The 13,627-nt window shown below is 37.1% G+C and overlaps 1 protein-coding gene across 8 annotated transcripts in view; it reads left to right on the top strand.

The window, feature by feature from the left end:
- LOC131692871 (scavenger receptor class B member 1) overlaps positions 1 to 13,306 on the top strand; it is a 285,198-nt gene extending 271,892 nt beyond the window's left edge. For all 8 annotated transcript variants that reach the window (XM_058980215.1, XM_058980210.1, XM_058980212.1 and 5 more), the window contains one exon: positions 10,391 to 13,306. In XM_058980215.1, coding sequence (XP_058836198.1) covers positions 10,391 to 10,774 — 384 coding nt within the window. In that variant the 3' untranslated portion in view covers positions 10,775 to 13,306. The remainder of the gene's footprint in view (positions 1 to 10,390) is intronic.
- The last annotated feature ends 321 nt before the right edge of the window (positions 13,307 to 13,627 follow it).

The following is a 13,627-nucleotide window of genomic DNA, read 5'->3' as shown; positions in this document are numbered from 1 at the left end:
GTTGCAAATATGTTCCTCTATGGTTTTTTAAAATTTGAAGTATGTATAACATGTACTAATAACAAAAAAAAGTGTTTTGAAAAATCTTTCGAAAACGACTCGGAAAAGTGAAAATTTTCAGCCCATCCCGCACAGAGCCGTCGTTATGGTAGACCAACCGAACAATAAAATAATGAAAAGTTTATATATAGGTCCACTACATGTTTGTTCGTATGGTTATTCGCATTGGGTTGCTTGGCGAGAGCACTTGGTGGGGGAAAGACGGCATATTCCTTTGGTTAGGCCATTAGAAGCCGGACGGAAAGGAAAGGCTCATGCACGGCACGAGAACGAGCGAGAAAGCGATAGTAGTGCATATTAGCGCGATTATATAAATATCTGTCGGTCGGTTTTTCTCATCATTCGTATTCGTTCAAGCACTAGCAAGCAGCCAGTCCATCGAAGAAAAGCAGTTGGCAATGACGACGGCGGAAAAAGTGCCCCAGCTACTGGTGACTCATCGCAACCCGATCAGGAACTGTCGCCCTGCAAGAATTTCGCCCTGCAAGAATTTCGCCCCAACTAAAGGGCAACAGAGTAGGCTATCGTTCCAGCGTCTGGGTCGTGAGATTGTGCAGGACTGCAAAGTCGAGCTACGCTTACAAAGCTCAGTCGTAATGATGCCCCGAGAAGCCAACGATGCCTACTTGGTCGGTTTGTTCGAGAATGCAAAATAGTGCTTTCTAGCTCACCGTGTCCGCGGGGAGTGCGTCTGAATTATGCTCCCGCAATAAAACAATAAACGGTTCTTTACAGGACCAATTAATTGTGTTCTAATAAGAGTTAAACTGAAATTTACATTTTATGGTGTATAACAAATAATTTTCAGAAAGCAATATAAGAAATACGATGTGTGGAAAGAAAGAAAGAGAATTTAAATTATCCTCTCGCTCGTTTTCGTGCACTGCTTTTCCATTCCTTTCTGCTGCTACTACCATCATAACTAAAACGAATGTGCGTGTTCCCCCACCATCTCATGACCAGTGTTGCCACAATTGCATGTCGCTATAACAATTTGAATTATTTTATTGATCCTCTCTAGTATTGATAAAATATAGAACATGCAAAGTACACTAGTCGCATGCTTTTATTCGAACTTTTTGGCAGCCTCCGTTGATTAACTGCATAAATCGATTTGTTTGTGCAGCTCCTTGCTAGTAGCAAACTAAATAGCCTTTATCAGCGCTAACAAATAACACGAAAGAATTTAAATTTGTGAAAATCTTTTCCTTCCTTCTTTTCAAATCTGCAACATTCTTTGAAAATATTGTTTGAATGTTGTTATTGAAAAACTGAACATGCAAGTTTGCTAGCACTGGCCACTAGATTGAAGGCGATGGAAAGACAGAATATTCGTTTTGGTTATGCTAGTATTGGTAGCCGAACGGAAAGGAAAGGCGCAGGAATGGCACGAAAACGAGCGAGAGAGCGATAGTAGTGCTTTCTCGTATATGAATATTGGTCGTTCGGTTTTTCTCATCATTCGTATTCGTTCAAGCACTAGCAAGCAGCCAGTCCACCGAAGGAAAGCAGTTGGCAATAGCGACGGACGGAAAAAATGCCCCAGCTACTGGTGACTCATCGGAACTGTCGCCCTGCAAGAATTTCGCCCCAACTAAAGGGCAACAGAGTAGGCTATCGTTCCAGCGTCTGGGTCGTGAGATTGTGCAGGACTGCAAAGTCGAGCTACGCTTACAAAGCTCAGTCGTAATGATGCCCCGAGAAGCCAACGATGCCTACTTGGTCGGTTTGTTCGAGAATGCAAAATAGTGCTTTCTAGCTCACCGTGTCCGCGGGGAGTGCGTCTGAATTATGCTCCCGCAATAAAACAATAAACGGTTCTTTACAGGACCAATTAATTGTGTTCTAATAAGAGTTAAACTGAAATTTACATTTTATAGTGTATAACAAATAATTTTCAGAAAGCAATATAAGAAATACGATGTGTGGAAAGAAAGAAAGAGAATTTAAATTATCCTCTCTCGCTCGTTTTCGTGCACTGCTTTTCCATTCCTTTCTGCTGCTACTACCGTCATAACTAAAACGAATGTGCGTGTTCCCCCACCATCTCATGGCCAGTGTTGCCACAAATGCATGTCGCTATAACAATTTGAATTATTTTATTGATCCTCTCTAGTATTGATAAAATATAGAACATGCAAAGTACACTAGTCGCATGCTTTTATTCGAACTTTTTGGCAGCCTCCGTTGATTAACTGCATAAATCGATTTGTTTGTGCAGCTCCTTGCTAGTAGCAAACTAAATAGCCTTTATCAGCGCTAACAAATAAGACAAAAGAATTTAAATTTGTGAAAATCTTCTCCTTCCTTCTTTTCAAATCTGCAACATTCTTTGAAAATATTGTTGGAATGTTGTTATTGAAAAACTGAACATGCAAGTTTGCTAGCACTGGCCACTAGATTGAAGGCGATGGAAAGACAGAATATTCGTTTTGGTTATGCTAGTATCGGTAGCCGAACGGAAAGGAAAGGCACAGGAATGGCACGAAAACGAGCGGGAGAGCGATAGTAGTGCTTTCTCGTGTTTTCATATATGAATATTGGTCGGTCGGTTTTTCTCATCATTCGTATTCGTTCAAGCACTAGCAAGCAGCCAGTCCACCGGAGGAAAACAGTTGGCGATGATGACGGTCCGCAAAAGTGCCCCAGCTGCTGGTGGCCCATCGCAACCAGCTACCGATCAGGAACTGTCGCCATGCTAGTATTTCGCCCCAACTAAAGGGCAACGGAGCAACTAATCCGCTGGCTAACATTCCAGCGTCTGGTTCGTAAGGTTGTGTATTACTTCAAAGTCGAGCTACGCTTACAAAACTCAGCCGTAATGAAGCCAGTGATGCCTACTTGGTCGGTTTGTGGGAGTGGGCGTAAATTACAATAAAAGCAACGGTTCTTTTCAGGACCAATCAATTGTGTTCTAGTGAGAGTTAAACTGAAACTTTCATTTTAAGGTGTGTAGCAAATTTTCAACAAGCAACATAATACGTTGGGTGGAAAGAAGTAGCTTGCACACGGAACAAAAATTTAAATTATCCTCTCGCTCGTTTCGTGCACTGCTTTTCCATTCCTTTCTACTGTTATTATCAGTATTACCAAAACGAATGTGTTGTTGCATGTGTTTAAGAGAAACGTTGAAGTCGCATGCTTCTATTCAAGCTTTTTGGCAGCCCCCGTGAACTAACTGCATTAAATGATTTTTTGTGCAGCTCCGTGCTAGTAGCAAACAAAATGGCCCTACCAGTGTCTGATTCGTGAGATTGTGCAGGATTTCAAAGTCGAGCTAAGCTTATAAAGTTCAGCCGTAATGGTACCCGAAGAAGCCAGTCTTGTCGTTTTGTTCGAGGCTACAAAACAGTTCGCCAGGCACGTAACTATCATGCCAAAAATATCCAACGATCCAGCGCATCACCATCAACACCAACGCCGATACCAAAGGTTCTTTTCAGAACCACCATTATTACCATAGAGAATTATTTGAAAATTTCCCATTCAAACGTGATTCTGTTGAATATTATTAGATTTAAATTAACGTCTCGAATTGAAATCACGACGCTCCGGTTATGTGACAGACATTACCCACCCATCTTTTTTTATTGTGACCACGACTAACGGTTTAATATAGACACCCCATTTCAATATTTCTGAAGGAACAGAAGGTCGAGTTTGGAAAGTTTGTAACTTTCATTGTACTTAACCAAATTACACAATGTTCGCACTAATGATTCAGAAATATGATCAGGAATCTTCTGTTAGATTTGTAAGTATGTATAATTTACATGAATAAAGAAAAATTGATTTTCAGGAATCAATTATTATCTGTTCTTCCATTGGCCAGTACTACGCGACTTCCTCATGCTAACAATTAATTTCATCGTTAGCCATCTCCCTCACCAAGGCCAACAACGCCAACAAAACCGGTCCTTTTCAGGACCACCGTCATTTTTGTAAAGAATAATTTGAAATATTCCTCGCCCAAATCAGCTTTTGTCCGAAAATCCTAATGAGTATCAACATATTTGAAGAACGTGTTCCTTATGTATTCTACATCTCTCCGGTTATGTCGCAGACATTACCCACCCATCTTTTTTTTTTTCAAACGCAACACTCTTAAGCAGCACACACCGTATTGAATTAAATCCAAACCACCCCGCCCACCCACTTTGCAAATCATTCTGTGACACCTTGCTGGTACCCGAAAAATCCGCACACGGCCACCGCTGCCGAAAATGCATAGCGTCTACCGCTTATTGTAGTGCCCAGACGCTGCAGCCATGATCTTACCCGTTCGACATAAGAACAAAAACTGATTCAAATGGGTACGCGTCACCTCTATTTATAAACTAACCGTATATGGTTTAGTCACTTAGGTGCGAGTGTGTGCAAATGCCAACGTTACCGAAAATCGATAGCGCTTATTGCATCGCCCGGAGACGACGTTGCTCGTGTGGGATAAGAGCAACAACTAATTTAAACGGACATGCGTTGCTTCTATTTATGACTTTTCGTGTTTCATTGAGCAACTAAGCTGCCCTCTTTTGACGGCTGTGTCTGAGAAATCTGCCTCACGAATGGTATTATTCCCGTTTTTTGTGAACTTTTTAATTTTACCAATTTTCAAAAGTCTACCTTTATTGGGGAGATATTAAATTATTACCAATATTTAAGTTAGGTGTTTCTGAATCGGTTGGTGTATGAATGATTAAAATCCATCTAGTAATATCGGAGTTATAAGCGTGCAAACCTTACATAGTTTCGTTACATGGGAGATAGTTTAGATTTTAGAATGACACCTAGCCCCAGATAGTGGAGTAAGACATTTTTAATGTCAAAATCTCACCTTTATACATTAATCGCAGTATCCGTTGAAATCGGGATTTTCTGCGTGATCGTACTCATCATCCTGTAATTCAGGAACTAGAAGTCCAATCCACACAAAATTCAATAGCAGCCGATGGCAACGTTGTACCTTTCATTTAAGACTAAGTTTGTGATAATCGGTTCAGAAAATTCCGAGAAACCGATGTGGACAAATTATAACAAGATTTTCTATGTAACCGTACTCCTCAACTCGTAACTCCGGAACCGGAAATCAGAATTAAATGAAATTCAATAGCAGCCGATGGGAGCCTTGTACCTTCCATTCGTGACTAAGTTTGTGAAAATCGTTTCAGCCATCTCCGAGAAAACGATGTGGACATTTTGTTAATATATCCGCACATACATACACACAGCCATTTTCCGATCTCGACGAACTGAGTCAAATGGTATATGACACTCGGTCCTCCAGGCCTCCGTTAGAAAGTCGGTTTTTTTAGCAATTGCATAAACTTTCTATATGAGAAAAGTAAAAAGTTTAGTTCCTGCTTATATGGGAATTTCATATGTGACCGGACGGTTCAGTCTATATTTCCGGAACAATGTAAGCGATCCGTGTGAAGTTTCATAGACGTCTATGGGAAAAATATACGTTTTATTTGGGACAAAGTTTATGAAAATCGATCCAACCATATCCGATAAACTGGTGTGAGTGTATTAATTTCGATAGGTAGCCGCTTTTCTGGGGCACTTCCGTAGCCGTCTATGGTAATCAATATGGTTAATGAGACAATTTTTTTTTTCGAAATTGCTTCAAATATCGGTGTTTCATGGATAGACTGGCAAATCCAAGTAATTTTGCACCTATTTTAAATTAAAAAGTTTTGTATCATTTTGATTTGATATCATAGTGGTACCAGTTTATATGGGAAATTGCTGTGTGGCCACACTGTTAAACCCGTAACTCCGGAACCAGAATTCCGATCGACATAAAATTCAATAGCAGCCGATGGGAAGGATGTACCTTTCATTTGAGACTAAGTTTGGGCAGCCATCTCTGAGAAAAATGAGTGACATTTTTTGACACATACACACACACACACACATACAGACTTTTTCCGATCTCGACGAACTGAATCGAATGGTATAGGGGACTCGGCCCTCCGGGCCTCTGTTAGAAAGTCGGTTTTTGGAGCAATTGCATAACCTTTCTATATGAGAAAGGCAAAAACGAAGAGAACAGCGAATATTAACAAAAAAGCCAAACTTCAAATGTACAAGCCAGGTGACCTAGTCTGGCTTAAGAACGAAACTGCTAAAAAGTTAGAAGCAAAATATCACGGACCATTCAAGAAATTTTGATTAATTGAAAGGAAGATTTAGTTCACAAATGTAGAATCAAACCATACGAAAGAATAGTAGAAGATTAGGAAAGACGTGTGGTGGATATATGGAAAGAAAAATAATAAAATTATTTTATTATTCATTCAGTTATATTTTAAAAATTTATGTAAACATTCTTTTTGTAGATTTAAAAATTCAACTGCAGCAAATTTTTAAATTTCATTAGGTAAGGCGTATGGTGGATACCAGCCTTACTGCCACTTTGTTATACAAGATCAGCATAAATGCGAAACCATCCAAAGTTCCACGAATGGACGACGATTGTCATTTGTCCTAGCACAAAGCGTCACGTAGGCCCGCGCGTTAGTGGTAGGATTCTAAGTTAAATAAAATTATTAAGGGGCCATACACTAATTACTTAAGGGCATATGGGAAGATGGAGGGTTTCAAAATATCTTACAAATTCTTATCTGAAGGGGAGGCAGGGTTCGTCCTTTCTTACGTATGACCAAAAAACATGCAGGGAAAATGAAATCAATAAGAAAAATATTCCTTTTATAAGAAAAGAAACTATTTCTTATTTGTGACATGAACATATGGTATTTCAAACAAAATGAGCACATATTGTACATCATGGTCAAGGAAGGGCGGACCTCGAATTGAAGTGTTTTGCAGCGAAATAATATGATTGTTAAATTAGTTATGGAATTTTGTTGTTTGTTGCTAACGTTAGAAGTGGCCTAATTATCGATGGTTTTGGAGCAGTTACAGGACTCTTGGTGGCACATTGTTTTGATCGGGAATTGGTTAGGCCAACATCCTTCTTTTCAAACTTGCGCTTCAAATCTGCAAGGTATCTGGGAAATTTTCTATCATGTGATTGTCAAAGATCTTGTTTACCGAATATTTCCAAAGTGTGTAATAGTAATAGCGTTATAGTTGAAACTGAGAATAAATTCAACCAGAAGAGGTTATAAATTCTTTTGAGTTCCACATCCCAAGGAAATAGATTCAAAAGAAGTAGAATATAGCGAATCCATTTATGTGGACCAAATCAGAGTGTCTGAATATATCCCAAAAGGTATTCCGAAACTTGTACTAGGGAGATTAGGATGCAAATAAAATTACTGCAGATGATTATAGTTAAATTTTGTCCTGATAAGTTCTTATGTAGGGGGAGGGGGAGTATTCCAAAATCTTACGAACTCTTATCTGGGGGAGGGGGAGGTTGAAAAGTTCTAAAAAAGCCTTACGTAATTAGTGCACGGCCCCTAATTCATAGATATCACTCCCGAAGCAGGGACAAAAGAACTGAGTCTAAAGAAATTTATTTTCAAGAGTTTCAAGAACGACTACATGTATGAAAATGCGTTAAAAAACTTAGATATTCGTAGAGATATTATGATCGCTCTGTATTGTTGTAGTGTTACGAAAATTAATACAATAATGTTTCGATTATATCACTATGCGTTTATATTAATACTAGTTTATATCACCCTCGATTATATCACGGTTTTGCATCGATTATATCACGCTTTTTGAAAAACCGAAAGGCATACTACATTTTGATCCAGTTAAGCCACATGTTGTGTCCTAGCACTTTTAATATTTTTACAATTAATTTGCTTATTTACATGTAGGGTAATGAGCCCATTAATGGGTTTCGGACTAATTCGTTAAGGGTTTATACAAACATATATGATGAAGTCGGTCAAAAAGTCGAACTTTTTATTCTTTTATCTTAAAGTATAAATTCTTATGAAAGTATCTTAAATTTTTACAGAGGTCTAAGCCGTAAAAGCAAAGTTATAGCACTGTTCATCTTGTTCCTTTACGTGGGCGGAGGGCGTGCCGTAAAACTTTTAACGTTAATAATCTCAAAATCATGTTTCACCAAAAATGTTGTTCATTTTGGCATTTGCCCCTATGCTATCAATACAGAATTTCCCGGGTGAAATCGTACAATAGTTATATTAAATTGTCATTCCAACTTCGCTTTTGAAGAGAAAAAAGTAATTGCAGAAATGATTAACTTGTTCTGAATATATAAAGTAGGTTTATGGGCTATAAAATCAACACAGTTAAAAAAAATTAAATAATCTATGAAAAAAGTCAGTTACGTTACAAATTGTTTTTAACTCTACACAATGACATACCTAAATATATCGCCATTGTTTTATTTTTTTTAGAAAATAGGTAAAAATGCTCGAAGAAAATTTGATGTTTATGTTTTGTTTACGTGGTAAACTACGCACAAAAAGATTTTTTGGGATTTTGGACTGTCACGTTACATTAAAAAAAGCGACTGAATACTTTATCATGCAAAAACTGATAAAAATTTGTTTCTTCGAATACTCCTTGCGTTTACTTAACTTTAATCTACCTGAAAAAATACTAGTACGTAAAAAATAACATATGTTGAATATAACTATATAACTGGCTGAACCGATTTTCACAAACTTAGTCTCAAATGAATGGTGCAACGTTCCCATATTGCTATTGAATTTCTAATGGATCCGACTTCCGGTTCCGGAATTACAGGGTGATGAGTACGGTCACGTAGAAAATGTCGATTTTAATAAATTCTGCAATGAATGTATAAAGGTGAAAATTTTTCCAAAATGTCGGCACATCTGCTTGGATTTGTAGTACTAGGTCACTAGCAGCCATTAAAAGTTTGGCCACCATTGGTTCCGGAAGCCACGGCGGAAGTATCCAAATTCAGAATAACAGTCACATCGGTTTCTCGGAGATGGCTAGACCGAATCAACCAAACTTAGTCTCAAATGAAAGATGTTGCGTCCCCGTAAACGGCTATTAAATTTTATCCCGAACCGACTTCCGGTTCCAGAGTTACGGGTTGTGGCGTGCGATCACATAGCAAATTGTGATTCAAACCGATACTCCGATGAAAGCAAAAAAGGTAAAATTTTGCTAAAATGTCTCTCAAACGACTTAAATTTGCAGTTCAAGGTCACTGACGGCCAACCAAACTTTCGTTGACTACATTTACCACCATAGACGGTTCCGGAAGTGCCCGGGAAAACTAGCCCTCAAAACTAGCAAACCCCTCAAAACTAGCAAACCCCTCAAAACTAGCAAACTCATATCAGTTTCCCGGAAATGGTTGGGGCGATTTTCACAAACTTAGTCCTAAATGGTAGCTATATTATCACCACAGATGTCTATACAATTTCGCACGGATCGCTTATATGGTTCCGGAAACATAGACTGAACCGTCCGGTCACATATGAAATTCCAATATAAGCCGGAACTCAATTTTTTTTTCAAAGGGGGGACCCCATGAAATTTTAGAAATCGAATTCGTATTTTTGAGGCCAAACATCTTTAAAATGCATGAAACGTCGAGATTTTATGTTATCACAAAAAAAAAATTTATTTACAAGAATCGACTTTTTTGGGACTTTGCCGATTTCGCACCTTTATTCAGGTCAATATTACCATGGCTGTTTTTTCTTTTGCAAAATTTTAGAACTCGAATAATGATTTCTTTTCTTGTATATTTGTCATGTCATGTATAATAATAAAATGTAATATATGCATTGAAAGGTTTTAATGAATATAAACAACGCAAACATTCTCGTGTTCATGATTGAGAAATGAACAATTGCACCGCTAGGTGGATTAAAACAGGTTTTTAATTTAGCGTTCAATTTTCGCTTGTTTTTTCTCACTAAGAGGCAATGTAAAATCGAGCGTAATATTTTCGATATCAATAACAGTTTTGAGTTGACAATTGCATGCTCGATACTTCAGGATGTCTATTAACTACAAAAAATAAAAAAACGCGGAAAGAAAAAGAAAAAAATTTCACGTTGTTTCGTTTTTTGCGTTTTGGTCCATATTAATTAAAAAATCTTCTTTGCCAAACTTCGCTGCCGAATCGATGTTTACAGGAACAAACTTGAAAAAGTGCAGGGGACTAAGTTTCACCTAACTCTTCAATCACCTAATATTTGCCATTGTACTTGAAGCTCTTAATGACTAACTAGTTTTATCACTGCGTGTTAGTAATTTTATGTTATTCTATAACAATAGCAAAATAAATCAAATTTGTTATATAAAATAGAGACACTGATTGAAACCTATAAAAGGACTTATATTGCCTAATAAAGTGACGTTTGTTGTAATTATTTATCAATTTATTTTCCAGGAAATGGGCACTGCGCTTCGAGCCCGAGCTCGCATACAGATCAACCTGGCCGTCAGTCAAGTCGTGGACATCAAACAGGTGGCCAACTTTCCAGACATCGTGTTCCCCATTTTGTGGTTCGAAGAAGGCATCGATTCACTTCCTGATCAGATACTGGAGTTAATGAAGGTTGCGACAACTGTTCCACCAAAGGCTAAATTTATACTCACAGTTGCACTTTTTGCTCTTGGCGGCTTCCTTTTCGTTATTGCCGTGATCTGCCTAGTACGAAAATCACACCGACAAAGTACGCTTCATCTCGAAGGTTCCAATTACTTAGCGACCGCTTCTGTAGATCAGGCAAAGAAAAAGGCGAAAATGGATAACGGTAATCATACAAATTGAACACTCCTTCTGTTATTCTTGTGATTGGGGTATGATTCTTGGGTGTCCATCTAGACAGTATGTAAAATATTTATTTTAATTAAACAAGACATGGTCCATGGGAATGAAATGCTTGATAAGTTTGCTCAATGTAGACAATTTAGAAAATCTGTTCGGTACACAGCTGAAACTCTCCTGAAAGATGGTTACAACATATGTATGTACAAAAATGCAAAATACTGTTATAATATAGTTCGAAAATGCCATGCCTTTGTGGCGAATTGAGTGCGTGATTATCAAAACGAATGAAAAACATTTTTCAGTGCTACAATTAAGTCACCGAACCTGCTGGCACTATAATAACGTCAGTAAAATTGCATCTGAAATAAATTTCGAATCAGATTTAAGAGTCTTAGAGTATAAGTTGGTTCCCCTAAGGAATATAACGGTTCTGCTAAGAAAATCTATTAAAAATAGAATTGAATTATGGCTTTAAGAATCATTTTACTAGAAGTTTTCAAGTAGATCCACAAAAGCCGCAAACAGCCTTGATTTTACTAGCAGCCATTCTCTGTACATTCATATGATGATCCAAATGCATGTAGAATATTATTCGGAAATACAATACTAAAAGTAGTCAATCAACCTTTTTCTCCCTTATAAGGTAGGAGAACCACCGCGTGTTTCTTTGTTCTATTTGATTTAATCCGTCCTACATTCGTGATGTATTTTAGGGTTTGTTTCTGATGATTTTTTTGCAATGACATTAGAAGCACATCATTTATTTAGACTCAAGCTAAAATAAGGTGAAGTATAACATAATAAATAATATTGAAGTTAACTGGTTATACTCTAAACAGTTGGTGGCAAGTAGTTATATTATAGAAAATTACATCACGTCCAATATCTCTTTTAGTCACTCAACCGAGATTAAATAATGAAAATCCTTTTCTTCTTTGGCGGTAGTCTCATTTAAACAACTTAATCTTTAGATAACAAATAAATCGAAACCTATGCCGAAAAACTCTCATCTGCTAACAAATATTATTTCGCAAGATTTGGACTTTACTTTTATTTTGGATCGAATTTTAAATTCATTCAGAGGATATATTTGAAAGAATATTTTGAACGCTAAGCCTTACGTAAATGAGATATGTGGAAAACTTATCGCGATCATTTTCCAATTATTGATAGTGGTTTGACCCTTTACCATTCTTGTACCACTTTTATTAGACAAACTATATTACAATGAAATGGATAAATAAGTAATCGATAGTTGGTATATACACACTATTGAACATAGTGTATGAACAGCCCCAATAATCACGCTGCTACAAAATAAAAACAATTTAACGTACTTTTCAAGTGATCTGTTAAAGGTTGTAGGTCTGGTCAAATACAACACAAAACCACGTTTGATCAATTTAATATACCCTCAAAATCTTGATTTATGGCAAAAAACTATTTTTCTCGGCACTAAAAAGTTTTCTACACGGTTATTTTTCAACCAATTTTTATAGTATTCTGGAAAGAAAATGTAATGACCTTTTCAACGGTATGCTATATTATGTTCTTTTGTTAAACATACTATGGAGTTTTGGGATAACAATATGAAATTAACCATTGTTTTGCGGTATTTCCATGAAAAATATTTTCGTCAACATTTTTATTAGGGAGCATCTTTGTTTTAATTGCAATCCAAAAAGAACATTTCATTCCGCACCCAACAACCTATTTAACATCCAAATCGGCTGAAAATGGCACAGTTATTATTTTTCCAAATTAGAAACTTACACGGGATGGTTCCATAATTTTTTTTAAAAAAAATCGATATTTTTTGCTCGTTCACATATACTTTCAAAAGTAGAAAGTGTGTGTAAACTACGAGGTTATAATTGAGAAAAAATGGAAAATATAGTTCTAGAATCCTAGAGTTCATGGAAAAAGTTTGTAATTTGAAAAAAAAATAGCTCTGTCATTTTCAACCGGTTTTGATGATAAATAGGGTAACTGAGTCCTAATCCATCTGAGCTCCTGTATTCATCCCACCCATTTGAATACATTAGTTAGAGCAGTATCTGCTATCTCTATTCAACGCATTAGGTCATATGGTAGAATTTTTAATGTTACTGCTTCTTTGGAACGAAGTGAGAATGCTGATACCTATTTAAGCGCAATCCAATCACTATAAGCCGCGTTACAATCGAAATAGTGTGACATCCTCACTAACGAGATGAATAAGGGCCCGTCTACCATACAAGGTCACTTAAAAACATAAAATCACTGTAGCACCGTGTAATAGTTGAGGCTAATTTTATCAACTGATAATTGAAAATGATTTTTTTTCACATCATGGCGACGAAGGTTAGGGACAACATTTATATGACTGGCTTAAGTGTCATTTTTTTACGATCCATATCTAGTTAACTTCTTTGCGGTCTATCGGTATATAGCATATAAAGTACAGGTAATCGCTATTATGGGCTGACAAACCACGAAATAAATATACAGAAGAACAAAACGAACAGCAATAAATCTATTTTGTGATAAAAAGGTATACTTTTATTCCTAATGATGACATTTCTACTTCTACTACCAGCTCCATACTTTCGTGCCTTTATCGATTAAATACACGTAATGGTAGTAGTTGCGAAAACAAATATTGTTTTACTAATAAGACATTCTTAGGAATTTTATGCAAACCTAATCACGCGCTTTCGGGAGTGATCCGTGCTAGTGGTATATCGTTCGACACCTACGACGGGACCGTGTCATAACGTCCGAAGGAGGTCCGAAATATCTTGGAAACTGTTATGCACACATAGTGTTCGAGATTCTGACGTATAAGAACGGCGTCACAATGTCCCAGGTCTG

Source organism: Topomyia yanbarensis, chromosome 3, assembly GCF_030247195.1.
Source record: "Topomyia yanbarensis strain Yona2022 chromosome 3, ASM3024719v1, whole genome shotgun sequence".
Classification (NCBI taxonomy): domain Eukaryota; kingdom Metazoa; phylum Arthropoda; class Insecta; order Diptera; family Culicidae; genus Topomyia; species Topomyia yanbarensis.
The sequence above is the reverse complement of the archived record's forward strand: the minus strand, read 5'-3'. Positions and strand labels throughout refer to the sequence as shown.